The sequence below is a fragment of the Aedes aegypti genome, chromosome 3 (genome assembly GCF_002204515.2).
Source record: "Aedes aegypti strain LVP_AGWG chromosome 3, AaegL5.0 Primary Assembly, whole genome shotgun sequence".
Classification (NCBI taxonomy): domain Eukaryota; kingdom Metazoa; phylum Arthropoda; class Insecta; order Diptera; family Culicidae; genus Aedes; species Aedes aegypti.
The window spans coordinates 177,864,256-177,880,670 of record NC_035109.1 but is presented as its reverse complement, the minus strand read 5'-3'; the positions used below and the strand labels follow the sequence as shown (position 1 = coordinate 177,880,670).

At 38.0% G+C, this 16,415-nt stretch overlaps 1 protein-coding gene across 1 annotated transcript; it reads right to left on the bottom strand.

Moving 5' to 3' along the window:
* Positions 1-497: 497 nt before the first annotated feature.
* Positions 498-12,938, bottom strand: LOC5573580 (seipin). Its single transcript, XM_001654664.2, has 4 exons — positions 12,306-12,938; positions 1,380-1,525; positions 973-1,317; positions 498-910 (listed from the first exon to the last, which is right to left on the bottom strand). Exons 1-4 carry the CDS (start codon positions 12,584-12,586, stop codon positions 639-641), a joined length of 1,044 nt encoding a protein of 347 aa, XP_001654714.2. The 5' UTR covers positions 12,587-12,938; the 3' UTR covers positions 498-638.
* Between the last annotated feature and the right edge of the window lie 3,477 nt (positions 12,939-16,415).

Below are 16,415 nucleotides of genomic sequence, written 5' to 3'. Positions count from 1 at the left end.
AAACATCGTTTTGAGTCTATTTCTGTTTAAATCACTTCACTAACAATACGAATGAAACACATTATCACAAGAAAATCATTTCACCTGCGTTTGTCAACACTTCTACCGAATAAACTAACGATGCGAAAAAATGACGTCCGGACGGAGCGGCATATTTGTTTTGTATTTTTAAGAATTATTTGGCAATGATAACTAGATTACAACTATCAGTAAAATGATCAGAAGTATCATAAATAGTTAATAGGCTTAAAAACAGGCAAAATTAAATTAAATTTTTCGTTTAATTAATGAATATTATCAGAGTGTCCGGATATTGGTACCGTCCGGATTTTGATTCATCACGGTATTGAAATCGGTCGGCAAATAATACAAATTGGATCCTTCTAAGTATGGTTCAATTGGTCCGCTTTTACTTCTTGTCGAAAAAAAAAATAAAGATTGGACGATCAAACTCCAACTGTTATGAATTCTGTAATAAATTCTTAAACGATGAAAAGCATTTTTAAAGAAAGATAGCAACAGCGCTTATTTATTTTGCTTTTTGTTAAAACCGTTTTAAATATTTGCATGTTGATTATTAAATAAGCGACAATAACACTCATATCACCAATTAAGTATAACCCGATCTATTTACAATCCTACGATGTCAGTCCCAAATCATCTTTGAAGCTGGACACCTCTTCGATATCATCTGTTGTTAGTTCATCTTCTTCTTCCTTTTCTTTTTCTTCTTTTTCTTCCTTTAGCAACACTGATGCGGGTTCTGCTAGAGATTTTGCGATGATTTTGGTGGGAGTACTCAGGATTTGATGATATCGATCCTTTATTTCAACTATCCATTCCTTGTCGTCCCAGTGGTACCAGCTCAGCACGCAAATAATCAGGATGAAAAACAAGTTGGTAAGGATTCCTGAAAATGAATGAAAGTTTCATAAAACTATTCTTTAAAATACCATCATAAACTGCACAAACCTATAACAGCAGAAATAATCGGCCAGTTGAACATCAAATACCGCAGTCCGGAGAAGTTGGCAGTGATGTGAAGCTGCGCGGAGTAGAACTGGATGTCCCTCGAGAGGACGGAAATATCGACGCTGGTTACCGGATGCGCTTGACTGTCCTCGAAATGGGTGAACAAATCGATGGCCACGGTTTGTTTCTCCTCTCGATAGCCCAGGACGAAGAATGGTGCCAACACTACCGTGGTAATCATTTTCAGTAGACTAGATTTGAAGTGGATCATCGAAAGACGACAGGATTTGGTGGAATGCTCGCTGGCCTCGTTATCCAGCATGGTTGCACAAACGGTGAACATCCCTAAAATAGAAGATTTGCAAGAAATTCGATCGTTTCATATTTTTTTGAATGATAAGATTTACCTATTTTGTCATTTTGAACTGATTCTGGCATTTCAAGGTAAAGTGTTACTTTGTAGGCTTGTCCTACCATCAGGAACTGTTGTTTATTAGTTAAGACCACTTTGTCTGAAGGATAGCCGAGGCACTTTTGCTCGGGAAGGCAGTCTCTGCAAAGGTAAGATAAATGGAATTAAATGAATATGGTTGTGCGTATGATAAGCATTTTGTCGTGAGTATCGATATTAATGTAACATAAATGTTTTCATTTTATAAAATTATAAGTATGATTCTTATGTTAGCCTTGATTATAGTGCAATTTTATATTAAAGTGATCACTGAGCAGAGTCCTCAGGCATAATAAACATCATATTACTTATAAGGCAATGGATAATTCTTTGCTGAACAGCCCATACAAATTGAAAAGATAAAAAGAATGGATAAATTGGAAATTGAGACCAAGAATAACTAATAGAATCACATATAGAATCTAAAGAAATGTCTGAAAATGAGCATGAGCATAGACAGGCGTTGCAGAATTCGCTCTCATTTGAGAATGAAGCACGATCAAAGCAAGCAAAGAAAAACATCCGATCTGTTGCGGTCCACGATCGTCATTGTATCGCAAGGTGTAACAAGTCTGATAAATGGAAGCAGCGAGCGAGAGCCCCAACGAGAGAGCGATGATAAAATCCATTTTTCTCGCTTGTTTACCGTTGGGGATAGGTGTTTTTCTTTGCTGGCACGATAAACAATCCACGAACTTCCAATAACAACAGTGTCCCCCAGGCTTGGAGCATGTTTAGAGGGGTTTTATCATGCACTACTATCCCCCCAATCTGATCAAACTTGTAGCAGTATACGATAAACAGTCTCTCATAATGTGCAGCATGTTATGATAGTTACAGAGAGCGATACGTGAGAGATTCTCTCAATTTTCTCAGGATTCAATCCCTGAGCATAGATGACCTACAATTCGTAGTTGCTATTCCGTGATTGACCAGAACAATTGAAGCCCAGGGATTTAAGGAACACGGCTTGGGATTAGCTTACCATTCCTCAATGTACACAAGTCGAGAGCTCATATTTTAAAAATCAATAACAGCACCGGCCACGTCCTTACGGACATCGGGGAAGGGAAGGAATATCAGTTAGTCAACCATTGTTACTAAAGACTGAGTATAGCTCTGCATCTCCACAGTTGTCATGGAAAGGATATTGGGTAAGGATCTGGGAGTCACCTATGGTGATGCGATCCATCATATATTCACGCTTAACCGAATTCGACATGTTATTCTATAACCGGATTGTACGGCGCACAAGTGTTTGTCGCCCACCCCACAGGAGCAAGCGACGCGATCAATAGATCAAACACTACTAAGGGATGGCACACAAATTATGTCACGCTAAATTTCAACTTGTTTGAAAAAAAAAAACACTTACGTCGAAGATCTACTCGTTGGAGCCGACAGTATTGATGACGCAATTCAACTCCATGAAGAACTCTTCAATCTTGAAGGATTTCGTGTCCGTAAATGGTGTTTCAATACGCTCCCGATTCTATCCGGACTTCCCTCTGAGCTGCTTGGGACACAATTGTCTGTGAAGTTCGACCCAGGCGAAATAATCAAGACCTTGGGAATACGCTTGGTATCATCGCTCCCGTTGTCGTACAAGTTAAAGTACTAATGCAGCATTTGTGGTTACTGGCCTTAGATTGGGACGACGAAGTATCACCTGACACTTGCAACGAAAATAGCACCAATTCTGCGAGCAACTTCAGCAACGTCCGATTTGCGTTTGTTCAAGGCTCTGCGGAACTGCACTGTTTTGCTGATGCGTCGGAAGTCGGCTATGACGCCTGGATGTACATCCGCTCCGAGGACTCTGAAGGACGTGTACATGTGAGTTTGCTTGCTTCCAAATCGTAGGATGCCCCTCTAAAATCGTTGAGCATCCCTCGTTTGGAACTGTGTGCCACTCTGCTCGCCACCCGCTTAGAAGAACAGGTCATCGCTGCGTTAAATATGAAGTTCCCTAGAAGCTTCTTCTAGTTGGACTCGACTATCATTATTCAGTGGTTGAAAGGCCCCCCACGGACGTTCCGGATGGATTGATTCGCGTCGGTTTCCGATTAAGGCTGTCCAACGAATCCTTCAATGCGAAGCATCAGATTGTTATTCCTGGATTCCACCCTTTCACGCAACTACTTTTGAGCCACCACCATTGCAAGCTCATTCACGGAGGAGTTACGATGATCTTGTCAGTCGTTCGAGACGATTTCTGGTCGCTAAATGGTCGGAAAGCAGTTCAAAATGCCATCCGAAAGTGCTACAGGTGCAGCAGATCAAATCCCAAACCCATCCAGCAACCGATTGACCAGCTACCCGTTACCCGTGTTACCGCCAACGAAGCCTTAGCGTGCACCAGTGTTGATTACTGCGGTCCCATTTTCCTCAAGCCAATTCACCACAAGGCCGTCGGTTGCAAATCATACATTTGCGTCTTCTTTGTTTGAGTTCAAAGGCGGTCCAGTTGGTGAGTGATCTGAGTATGGTTCCATTCCTGATGGCACTTGATTGTTTCGTTTGGCGGCGGAACAAGCCGCAGTTTTCGTATTCAGATAACGGTACGAATTATATTGGGGCGAAAAATGAAACTGCACGCACTCTACACTATGCTTCAATTCAATCCCGACAAGGATAAGATCGTCAAGCATCTCGCTGAGGAAAACATCAAATGGCACATGATATTGCGGGGAAATTTAAAAATTTGGATAGGCTCGCGGAAATAACGCGCAGTGAGCTATCTCCGCACAGAACAAAAATCACATAGTGTGCGTTGAAGGCTGACTGAAAAAAAACATCAATCAATCACTACCTTTTTCATCGATGGTTCATCATGTCCTACGATAAGCCTTGGAAATTGAGCCTTCCAATTAATTTCAATGCTCTTAGACACCTATCCCTCCATGGGGGACACTAATTGGAATCGCGTAGAAGGAGACAGTTCATGAGATAAGGGATATTGATGTCATGAAGTCATCTAGCAAAACTGCGCCCCAGAGAGGAGCTCTCAGCACGTAGATGTTCATCAAAAATATAATATTTCTAGTTACCTACTGGACATGGACATTATAAGCCTCTGCACTGTTTTGATTTTGTATGGGATTTTGATTTTTATTGGCCTTGTTGTTTACAAGATTCATGAAGAGTGAAAGGGAGAGGTACATTTTTGTGTAGAGCAACATTACAATTTTTCATATGTTCATAGCATACCAATCACTGAGATCTTTAAATTTTTTCCTGATTGTCACGCCAATCAAAACAATCACACCTAACGACGAGCAAGGCTAACTTTGATGTTTATGCTGGAAAATTTTGCAGCCTGAGTGTTTCAATTTTCTACGAATAATTTTTTTTTTTCTTGTAACGCGTAATAACTCCCCGCGCTCTGGGAGGCAGCAGTCAAGGTTACTAAAACTCACCTCGTGCACCAGCTTGGCTCTGCTCTGCTTTGTCTACTGTGATCATCAAAATGGACCGATGCATGAGTTCACTATCTGACGTTTGAGCGGTGCCGTGTTATTTACGTGACCATGGCAACGAGTGAATTCGGCACCGCTTAAACGTCAAATTCATGAACTCGTGCATGGACCGACGCACGAGTTCACCAATTTGACGTTCGAGCGGTGCCGAATTCACTCGTTTCCGTGGTCACATAAATAACACGGCACCGCTAAAACTTCAAATAGTGAACCCGTGCAAAAGTGCATTGGTCCATTGAAGGGTGCATGAACTCTCGACCGCTGTTGCCGCTGGCGAAATTATATCTGAGTGCCTCCATAAGCCATTCAACGAATTGCTCTTAAATTCAAGATGACTTCTGATTCATACATCCGTTGGACGATCCGAACCCGACTCAGGGATTCTGAATGGGAATAGCCTCGTCATGCGAGGGGGGGCAGTAGAGCCAATGTTTCACTATTTACTATCCTTAATAAGACGGGAGCATCACACGATTCATGTAAGCACTTAAGCTGGCCCGTAACGCGGGTAGATCACCTTTACGAGGTGCGTTACGGGGTAAGATCTACCATATTGTACTCTTGTTGTATCTGTTCTTGTGAATACTTATAAGTTACGGTCGGAAGAGTATAAGAGAGTAACAAGCCACTAAGACCCACCTATTTGTCCTAGATGATGAGGTGGTCGAAGTGGAAAAATGGCTCAATCAGCAACTGAGGTTGGTTTCAACTCATGAGACAATTTCTTTCCGAGTTTCAAAGTTTATCATTCGATATCTAGGAGGGAAACGATTCCGAATCGGTGGAGTAGCGAACTCTTAAATTCTAAAATAAGCTTTCTGTTTCAAGGAATCTAAATGTCTCATGCGATGAAATCTGTTCACAGTTTCAAAAAACGACTTTGAATCTTATAAGTAGAAGCAATAATTTGATACGCTAGAGTACCGATGCATGGTCAAAATCAGTATCATTCAACCAGCTTAGTGACCGAACCTGATTAAGGGGCGCGCTTTTGAGAGTTTAATTGTGACAAACTGTTTTCTCCAAAAGATATAAATAGCGGTATCTTTTTCTAAATAGGCTCTATGCAAAATGGTAAAGAATGATATTTGTATAAAAAACGACTACTTTATTCAGAGCCGTAGCGTTGCCTCGTGGCGCCCTTGGCGAACCTCCATTTCAGCGCCCCTTGGTAGAAACTTATATAAACATATAATTATTTTTTTTTTCTGAAATACTAGAGTGACTTCAACAAGATATTTTATGAAAGTTATCAAAAGTATCATAAGCAGCTAACATATTTGTTAAGTTCAGAAATTCTTGAGGAAATTTTCAGTTCATGTGGCTAAAGACATACTGTGGCTTCAAAATCTATTGGATGTTTAAAACCAAATTTAAGAAAAATTCTTCTAAACATCGGTGAACCATTTATTTTAGGTACCGTAATCCGGGGTAACATTGATCAGCGGGGTAACATTGATCGGGATGACTCATCTTGTTAAACGTTCAAATAAAGATTTATTGATGAAGCATTTTCGAACCATGAATGGTGCCTCTCTTTCGTATATTCATAAGCTAATGATAATAAAGGTTTTTGCCAAAATTGCGTTTAGTTCATGCACAAATTTGTCAACTTTTCGAAACAATGATTTCTATCATTTTCACTGACACTACCGAAAATTCATGTCTCACATGAGTTCTGCAGACGATGTGATCAAGGAAAATGCGGGTGTTACTAAAAATGGCATCGCCGAAAACGATTCTGTTGTCAAATCTTTCATAAGTTTATTCATTTAGGCAACATTAACTAAATACTATTACGAATGTCGAATTTCCTGAGGAAATTGCCTACTTTTAGGCGTATTACGCGGTTCAAGGTGTTTTTAATTTTAAAATAACTCAAAAAGTAAATGACTTGTAAGAGTTTGGTCTTCATATTCGGCTTCAGGGGCCCTGATTTTAGTAAAAAACGACATTTCCAATATTAGCGAACGTTGTTTACTTGGGTGATCAATGTTACCCCATATCAGCTGAATCAAAAAATCACTTAAAACATTTTTTTAAACATGTTTAAATCTTTCGAAAAACAAAATAAAGTACATAGCTAGGAGCGGTGGGTGCCAGTACTTGTTTTAAAAATATGAAACTTGTAACATTTGTATTGTGAAATGAAAAATTTAAGAAAAACTAAAAAAAAGATCAATGTTACCCCGAATTACGGTAGTTTTTAAAACTTTTGCTCGAGTGAACAAAAAGAATTAAAGTGCTTATGCTTAAAAACGAATTTGAAAGCCATGAGTTCTTAAAAATTTAAGAATGTTTCAGCAAAACATACTTAATAATTGTAATTACAAAGGAATGATTATGAAATTCTTCGTGTAGGGTGGTTTAGGTTATTCGAAAATTGAAATATGTTTCATTTTTAGGAAATGCTAAGTGAAATAAAAAAAATTGAAGATTTCAAGGGAATTCGCGTAGATTCAGTCAAGATTTTCTCTAGAAGTTTCATTACGAAATGAATGCATGCTTGGAACTAAATCATACATTTTGTCATTAATCAATGAAATAGTTTACTTAAATATATAAAAGAATTTTCAATTAATTGTCTAATTGGTGTTACAAAAGAAATCATAATCTTTTTGTACAGTCAGTAACCTAAAGATGGAATATTTACGAATATTTCAAGAACGTTAAATTGAATTTTACGTGGTGGGAGAGAAATTTTGTCTGGGATCATCAAATGTAATTACCTAATTTATATTTTCGACAATATATACATAAAACCACCAAATAAATAAAAAACTTTTTGAAAGGTGGTCGAATTTTGTAAACAATGTTGTCTAAATAGTTACAACCGTACTATTTACATCGAAAATCTTCGTAACACCTTCGTTTTTTGTTATAAAAAATGTATTACAGATTTTTAAACACAGTCTGCTGTGAGAATTTTTTAACAGGTTTAACTTTTTTGAAAACTGTGAAAAAGCAGTCGTGCAGTTTAAAATAATGATCAAAGTTATAGGTATCCTCTCCTTGATTTTATGAGAAGCTTGCCCTATTTTCTATTGAAACCCTGTCCAGAGTTTCGTGAATCTCGCCCAGGAAAAAGTTATAAAGTTTGATTCAGTACAGTCAATGGAAATTTTATAATTCAGCATGAGATTCAGTGAGATTGTGTTCAACGAATTTACTCTTTGTGCAGCAACCTTTATTTAAGCTCAAAATAATTTCAATTTTACCTGTCAACTTCTCGTAGATGGGGAAGTGTTTTTTTTTATTTTTAAACTTGAAAAAAAACTTTGGAAGTGCTTATTTCATGTTTTGTATAAGCCTTTCAAAAATTGTTTAAATCCTTTTGAAATGGTAACTGATAAGAAGCCTTAATTTTATATGCATCTTTCAAAATTTTACCAAGTGATTCACGGTTTTTGGCGCCCCCTTTAGACTGGCGCCCTTGGCGGGTGCCAACCTGGCCAACCGCACGCTACGGCACTGACTTTATTATTTCTCAATAGTAATGGAGTAGAACGACATGCACTAAACAAAGGACACGGCTATACCACAAAAGATCAAAGAAAACTGGTCGCAGTGGTTCATCCCGAACAGAAACAGAAAAAAGCACTTAAGCAGTTCAACATACGCAGCATGACTGCATAATTTGGATAGAAAATTGTATTTGGTGTCTTACCTAGTCTGCCTTCGACTACTGAATCAGCTATGGAACCTGGAAAGTGTGAAAATTTGTGACAAGCCTTTCAACTGTATCACAGCCTACCTGATTGAAATAGAATGAGCTGTTACTACCTGGGAGGGAGAAACCGATACAAAATTTATGTACGTCAAGGTGAGCCGAGATTCTGCTGTCACTAACTGTCACTGTGAGCCACTTAAAGAATGGACAAATTTGAAAAAAAAGTGCGTAATTGATCAAAACATATTTTTGCATTTCAACAAAGTTAACAATAATCGGTTGAATATCAATTCCTGCACACTCAAAAGCAATGTCACGATAGCACCGTTGAATTTGATCGAATATAAAGTATTGAAACACGCTCTTTTTACTCTTTTCCAAACAAAATAATAATTAAATGCACAAAAAACTATGGCCCTTTTTTCAAGTTTGTCCAGAAAGATCTAAGGTGCACAACAAAAGAAAACTAGCGATTTTTGCGAAGCCTGCCTTGATTGTCGTTGGTGAGCGGGAGTTATCTTGTAATTTGAAAAAGTTTCGTTTCATATTTCGTGTGTAGAATCTGTGCCTTTCTTCCAGGTTACTACTACGCATGGATGTCCGTCCTTGTGGGTTCTAGTGGATTACATTTATGGTATTAGATATAATCCTACTGTAACGGTAGTTTTCGTAATTGCAAAAAATGTTGTATGCAACTCGTTGCAAAACTCGATTTTTACAGCACTCGTCGTATTTATCCAGCTCGGCAAGCCTCGTTGGATAAATGTACGACTCGCACTGAAAAAATCATCATTTTGCATCTTGTTGCATAAATAACTAATTCGTGCTCTCCCCGAAGTCGATGTCCGAAATGTCCGTCCCAGTCAATACCATACTTTTCAAAAGTATTCCCAACTTTTTTGCCATCGGTTGCGAAATGAATATTTTAAGGAGCTGAACTCACTGTACAGAATCAATCCAAAGGGTTACCAGTTAAACGTCGGAGACCTCGTTATCGTGAAAGATGAATGTCATACTTCTGCCCGCTGGCCGTTGGCCCGCATCACTGAACTTCATCCAGGACCCGATGGAGTGACTCGAGTTGTGATTTTGTGTACGCCGTCCGGAGTAGGGGAAGACGGGGTAAGAGCGCCCGCCGGGGTAAGACGGACCACCTTCAGTTCGGCATGAAAATGTCGGTTTTCTTGAAAGTTTATTAAGCACTTTGCATTAACACAAGATTTTTGTCATTCCGAAGCGTTTAGGGTGATATTTTCATGAAATTTTCCATAAACAATATCAAAAACAAGATTTCTGCTTGTTGATATTGAATTTGATCTAAATTTAACAGATGTTCACTTAAGGATTTCGGCAAAGATTTTGTTGTAAAAACATTACAAATTACCCGTCTATGCTTGAACAACAATGTGAAATATGCATTAGTGAAGTAAAAAACGAATTATAAATATTTAGCTTTGAAATAAGGACATAGTTCTGAAAATTACACAAGTGGGGTAAAACGGACCACCGTTGATGGGATAAGCCCGCCACCCCTAATTTATACCAAATTAAATGTCTAAACCATTTTCAAAGTTGAAACTACGTTGTACATTACTATTCAAGTAAAATTAAATCAATTTTGTTAAAAAAATTAAGCTATATTCGCATATTTTTTCTAAAATACCCTTATGGTAAGAATGTGTCTAAGTTTTTTAAATTAATTAACCCTAAAAATAATTAAATATCCGCGTTAATCAATGTAAAAGTCATAAAACATTATACTTTTTAGAATCACAGCGAACTGATATGTTTTTTTCGCAAAATTATGTACGAAAATCATGGTGGTCGCTTTTACCCCGTGGGTGGGCGGTCTTACCCCGTCGCTAAAAATAGTCGTGATAAGACATCACTTTTTCAAGCTTCAAGAAATAAATATTTTTTTACGAATACAACACCTGTGATAATTTTTGATCATGCCTAAGGCTTCAAAAAACGACATGCTGCGCAGAAAAATGATTTATTGATTCTTGATTTTGACATATGAATTAAATTGCTTAGGCGGGCGGTCTTACCCCGTCTTCCCCTACTTAAAAGAGCCGTCTGCAAAATTTGCCCGTGGAATGTGCTACAGAGGAGTAAGATGAAAATATGCTGTCAACTGTGACGCACATCAGGCAACACGCAAAAGCATCACCTACTGTGATGGTGAAAAGCTTCTTGTACGCGTCCAGCGCGCCATTCATCATCGTTCTCATTCATAAGTGAAAGCGCCATTGAAGTGAGAACATCGTTTCTGAATTCATTATCGTGTTATTTCATTAGAAACAATTATAAGTATTTTTACACTATTCTCCTGTACTAGTTTCCAAAAATTCCAATAGTTATTGCCATTACTATAGTCTCTAGTAGTAAACGAACTCCTTAAAAATCTAAAAGATTAAGGTGTTGAAGTAATTGTATACGCAGATGAAGTGGCAATCGTTATTCATGGAAAGTTTGATAACACGATTTCCGATCGATTGCAAACTGCGTTGAACATTACTCTCAAATGGCGTAGAAGTGAAGCGTAAACCTTTCAAAAACTGTTACCGTGCCTTTTAGCAGGAGGAATAGGGTTAACCTCACACAGCCTTCTCTAGATGGAGTTCAATTTCAATTCTCACTAAAAGTTGAACAACTTGGATAGAAAAGATCTGAACAAGGTCATACCAATACCCTATGAGTCTGCAATAAAGTCTTAGAAAAAAAACTGGGGTCTGCGACTTATTATGGTAAAATCAATTTATTAATCAATAGTCCAACAAAAATTATTTATGCTTCACTGGTATTGTAGAAAAAGACAAATAAGATAACCGCTCAGAAGAAGCTGGCTAAGTTACATAGGCTTGCATGTAAATCAATGACAGGGGCAATGAAAAGTACACCAACTGTTGCTTTGGATGCTTAATATTCTGCATTTGCATCAATACATTAAACTGCAAGCTGCAAAAAATGCCTTGCAGTTAATTCGTTATAATAAAATACTAGATGGTGATTTGATTGGTCACATGAAGATCATCGGGGAATTCAATTTGAACTCAAATTAAAAAAAAATAAAAATTGGATGACAACGAAGACAACAAATGGATTACCTGCTTTGCTCTTGGTCACAGTTGATCAGTAGAAGTTTTCTCAAATGATTTTGTATGGGGAAAGGCATCTAACTTCAAATATCTTGTGAATGGAAGTTTTAATCGAAAAAATTATTTGGTAGGTGGTGATAGTCATTATCATTACGTATAACCGGTACCAAATATTTTTTCAAATATTGTTCCCAATGTTGAGAAATAATTCGTTAGATGCATCTCGCCATACAAATATTTTTCGCGTTACCTGTTAGCGATTTTTCGTGCATAGACACTAGCGCGTGTGCGTTACTCTGTGGTGAGTAGCGAATCAGGCCATGCATTTAACCCATTCCACAAAACCCTATTTCATCATGGGAATTGTAACGCAGAAATGAAAGATGTTGATTCTATAAAACTTGAAGTTCTGAAATTACTGTTGATATTTATATATATCTCAAGGCAATATTCAAGAATTGATAAATCATACGAACTTTGGAACCCCGTAATAAATATTTGTAATGAACTTAAAAATATATTTCATATAATTGAATGCAATAAGTTTAGTACATTCGTTTTACATGAAAAAGCTTCCTAATGCAAGAATCTCAATGAAACATTTCAACCATTCACGCTTATCTAGAGCTTACCTGTAGTTGAGATACACATCTTTGACGTGCGACACGGTTGGCATGTATGAGTAGTAGAAGTAAGCATACATGAAAATCGAAGCCCACACGATGGAGAATCCAACCACCACTGCGGCAATCAGCTTCAGCAGTATGCTTTTCGTCGACTGCACTCCGGCATTGGTCTTTCGTTTGTACTCCTCGGCGTAAGCAATTCCGGTCACGGCCAACGGTTTCAGCAGGTACTTACGGATGATTTGAAACGGGTCCAATACGGTCAATATCAAATTTCCCAGCTGCATTCTCAGTTCTCAACATTCGTCGTCGGATTGTCAGTCAAAACAACGCAAATACAACAAACTGTTCGTAGCGAATTGCTTGTTTTGTTGCAGCAACTGCCCTGTGGGTTTCAGCTCGACTTCGGCACTATCATCTACGCAACACACTAACAACTACAACTGGCGTGCAACACGTGAATCCAAGCAGCTGTATGGGACGCAGAATCAATCATCCACTGTGTTAGAGAGCTGATTGAGTACTGAAGACTAGTGACGACATGACGAGCAGAAGTGCCGATGATTGAGAATCGTGCCCTTTATCAGTTTGAAGTAACGCATAATCAATGCATCCAGTGATATCAACTGAAGCCATTGATGGTTTTAGTTGTTGATTGCTTTCTTTAACTAATTTCAATAAAGTATTCAGGTTTTAGTTTTTTTTTTATTTGGACGATGACAAAATAACGATGTGTACAAGAGAACGAGGAACGCCTCATCGAGTTCAAAGGTTGTTTTATTACGTCAAGCCATGTACCGTAGTTAGGAGTGCTCAAAATTAAAACAAAAGGCACGTGCAACAATTTCTATGAGCTGATTTGTTAACTTTCAAAGATATTATAATGTGTCTGTTTACCTTTCTACTCTTACTCGAGTATTTTTAGTTAAACCACAGACAAACAGACGTCACACTCTCACCGATGTCCATCGACCACCTTTTTAACGGCCGATTCAAATATATGGTAGGTGGCAAATCCACCACCCGCAGCACTCGCATCGTTTATGTTCGCGTTTGACGTTTACACACTACCGCCATCTGTTGGTCTATCGGCCAAACACACCGATTTTAGCATTGGGCGTACATGCCATCGTGACTATGATTTTGATCGGGATTTGTTCTAAGTGTTACGTCTGTTTGTCTTTGGTTAAACTTTGGTCAAAAATAACCAATTGAACTTTTGGAAACATGTTACCCTCTGTGTTTTTTCATACTTGTAAAAGCACCTTTTTGTTTTTGCTTTAGATTAAGTAAAAATATCACTTAATGTTTAGTTCTTCTCTAAAATTTCATGTTTTTCGGATTTTGAGACAAATGGACATAACTCTTCTGATGTGGTTAACGGGCTACTAAGCCTTAGAGTAAAATGACCAGATGTATTCTGCCCCAAAGCGGGACAAAATTTCACATAACGATAAAATCAGCAATTCTTGCACATATTTTGTATCTACAGTGGAATATACGTCGTGTATTGAGGTGACGAGGAATTCGAGTTTTGAGAATAAAACTATATATTTCCAACAGCAAAACATAATTACTTTGGTCAATAACGGTGATGTATTTTCATCAATTCTGTAGGTTTAAATTGAAAGCTGGTATAATCTTAATATGTATAATTTAAGTTCCTGCAAACGTATATTATAAATTTACGACTCGTGCTGTAAAAATCATCGTTCTGCAACTTGTTCCGTAAACTACTATTTCTTAATCAATAGTGTCATTGAAGGCTGTAAATGCGGGAAATAGAACATTCTCCACAGTAGTTTTGGGTTGCCCTTAACAATGGGTGTTTTGCTATTTTCAAGGCATTTTGCCTACACGCTAACATGAAAGTACCCATTAAATGGGTTTCTTGTACCCATTATTATGCTCTGTATGGAGTTGTCAGAAAAAGGGTATTTTTCAATGACATAAAAAAGGGTACTTAAACCACATTATGAAGTTTCCTTACTGTTGATATTAATGGGTAAATAGTGCCCATGATAGTTTGCAAGCAAAAGTGACATTTTTCAATTTCTGCCTTTAACCACTCGGTATTAGTGAAGAAATAAAACTGTTTGATTAATTATCGATCGACGAGAAGATCGTACATGCTCTTTTTTTCGATACGTAAGTAATATCAGGGGACACATTCTAGTTAATCTAGTTAATCTATTATTAATCGTTTTGCTCGTTACAGCTAATTGGATGACCACAAGGTAACTAGCAGAATTTATCGGCGATTTGCAACGATTCCCGTAGTGCTTGGACTGTATGCAAAATTGCCACCTTCATGCTGAATTTTCACTTCTCGTTGAATATGTTAATAATTATGAGAAATAAAAGTGGTACTAGGTCTTTCATTTTTTTCTTTTCTATATTATATGAAGATTTTGTTTAATCTAAAACACTTTCCATAACCTCAATCTGCAGCAACCCTCAAAATAATGGGGTTTTATTACCCATGTTCGCACAAGGCGTCAAGAGTGAAAAATACCCATTATTTGAAGTTCGAAGCGAATACTCTTTAATGGGTAAATGGACTTTACTCTTTTAATGAGTTAAGCCACTTTAGTTGGAAATGGGTATCATTTTACCCATTAAAGGGTACTTCCATGCTAGCGTGTACAGCAGCGATAGGCGTAAGTTTCACTGGTTTCGCTGACTGCAATTTTCTACGCTTGCCTGCTGTAGTGTGAATCTCAGAACTTCTCCCAACTCTACCGGAGAGTGCAATTGAGTTGACGATATCTTGTTATTCCTAAAATATAGAAGATCTGGCCAGGTCATATACGACTTCTGTAGATCAAAGCTGTTTCATTGAAGCATGAGCACTCCGACATTTCAACTTTTTGTCAATTGTGTCCAACAGTGTGAAAAATGAATTTAAATGAGATATGTTTCGTAATAAAATCTTATTTGGCTTTGAGCTGTAGTCCAATTTGTATTTCAAACGGTACTCAAAATTATGCGCATTCTATACAAAATTCAAGTAACTTTAATACGTCTATAAAATTCGCATATATTTTCTATTGCTGTGCTTTAGTTGCCCATAGTGCGGTTTTTCATTCTATTGAAAGCTTAAATTTTAGTGTTTGCTACAGAGCTATTTTCTAGAAGTCTGAACCAAGACTAATGGAGTATTTTACAAAATTCCTCAGAAGTGTCAGCAATCCCACGTAATCCTTTTCATGATTTTCAAAAGATCCTGAGAATAATTCTGATGAATTGCAGTGCCCAATTTTACAGAGTCTAGATTAAGATTATTAACAGTTCAGTAGTCGCGCTGTTGTATTTTGTACAACACAGGTCGAAAAACCTCGCTTTTTCGTACACAACATTGGCGTGGTGCTTCTAGCGGACAGGACCCTTTCAGCGCCGGACAAATGGCCGAATGGCGGGACGTGTGGTCACTAGAGTGAGTTAAGGTGAAGATAAATCGAAGCCAACCCTCAAATTTTCAAGAGCACGAATCTGGAGAACCAAACATTTAAGCTGAAAACTTAATCGATTGGTCACTCGCTGGTGGTGACCAATCGATAAAGTTTTCAGCTCAAATGGGTGTTTGGTCCTCCAGATTCGTGCTCTTGAAAATTTGAGGTTTGGCTTCGATTCATCTTCACTTTAAATTTTGAAGTTTTGGCTCCCCTATCCTTGAACAATGCCATTTATGATAAAAACATCCTCTCAAAGTTTGAAGTGATTTGAATGACTGTGTACACGCCATTGAAAGTTTATGCGAAAATTACTTTGAAAAGACCAAACTTTTTTCTCCAGCCCTCTTTCTCTACGTCAGGGGTTTTTAGCCTTTTTGGCTCGCGTAACACTTTTTGAAATAAAATTGCTGCGCGGAGCACCTACTCTTGGTCATCACCCCGTTTGAAATCTGGATTTTCGCCTTGCTGAATATTGATGCTTATTGTCAGTATCAATTATCTGAATTTCAGCAATGTTTTGCCAGTTTTCACCAATTTGGTTAACGTGTAACCCGCCAGCCTTGCGAGTTTCCCGGGAACAAGTAAAAATGGCTTACGCGCCACTCCCGAGGGAGACCACTTACCGAGATTGAAAGGTTGCCCGACCGAACTGAGACCCTTC

What these genes read in the sequence shown, in the direction of transcription:
- LOC5573580 (XM_001654664.2), bottom strand. Translation starts at nt 12,586, where the DNA reads ATGCAGCTGGGAAATTTGATATTGACCGTATTGGACCCGTTTCAAATC. An exon ending in GATGTGTATCTCAACTACAG is followed by an intron (nt 1,526 to 12,305) that starts GTAAGCTCTAGA and finishes TTACCTTTGCAG; the next exon opens with AGACTGCCTTCCCGAGCAAA. An exon ending in AGTTCAAAATGACAAAATAG is followed by an intron (nt 1,318 to 1,379) that starts GTAAATCTTATC and finishes CTTCTATTTTAG; the next exon opens with GGATGTTCACCGTTTGTGCA.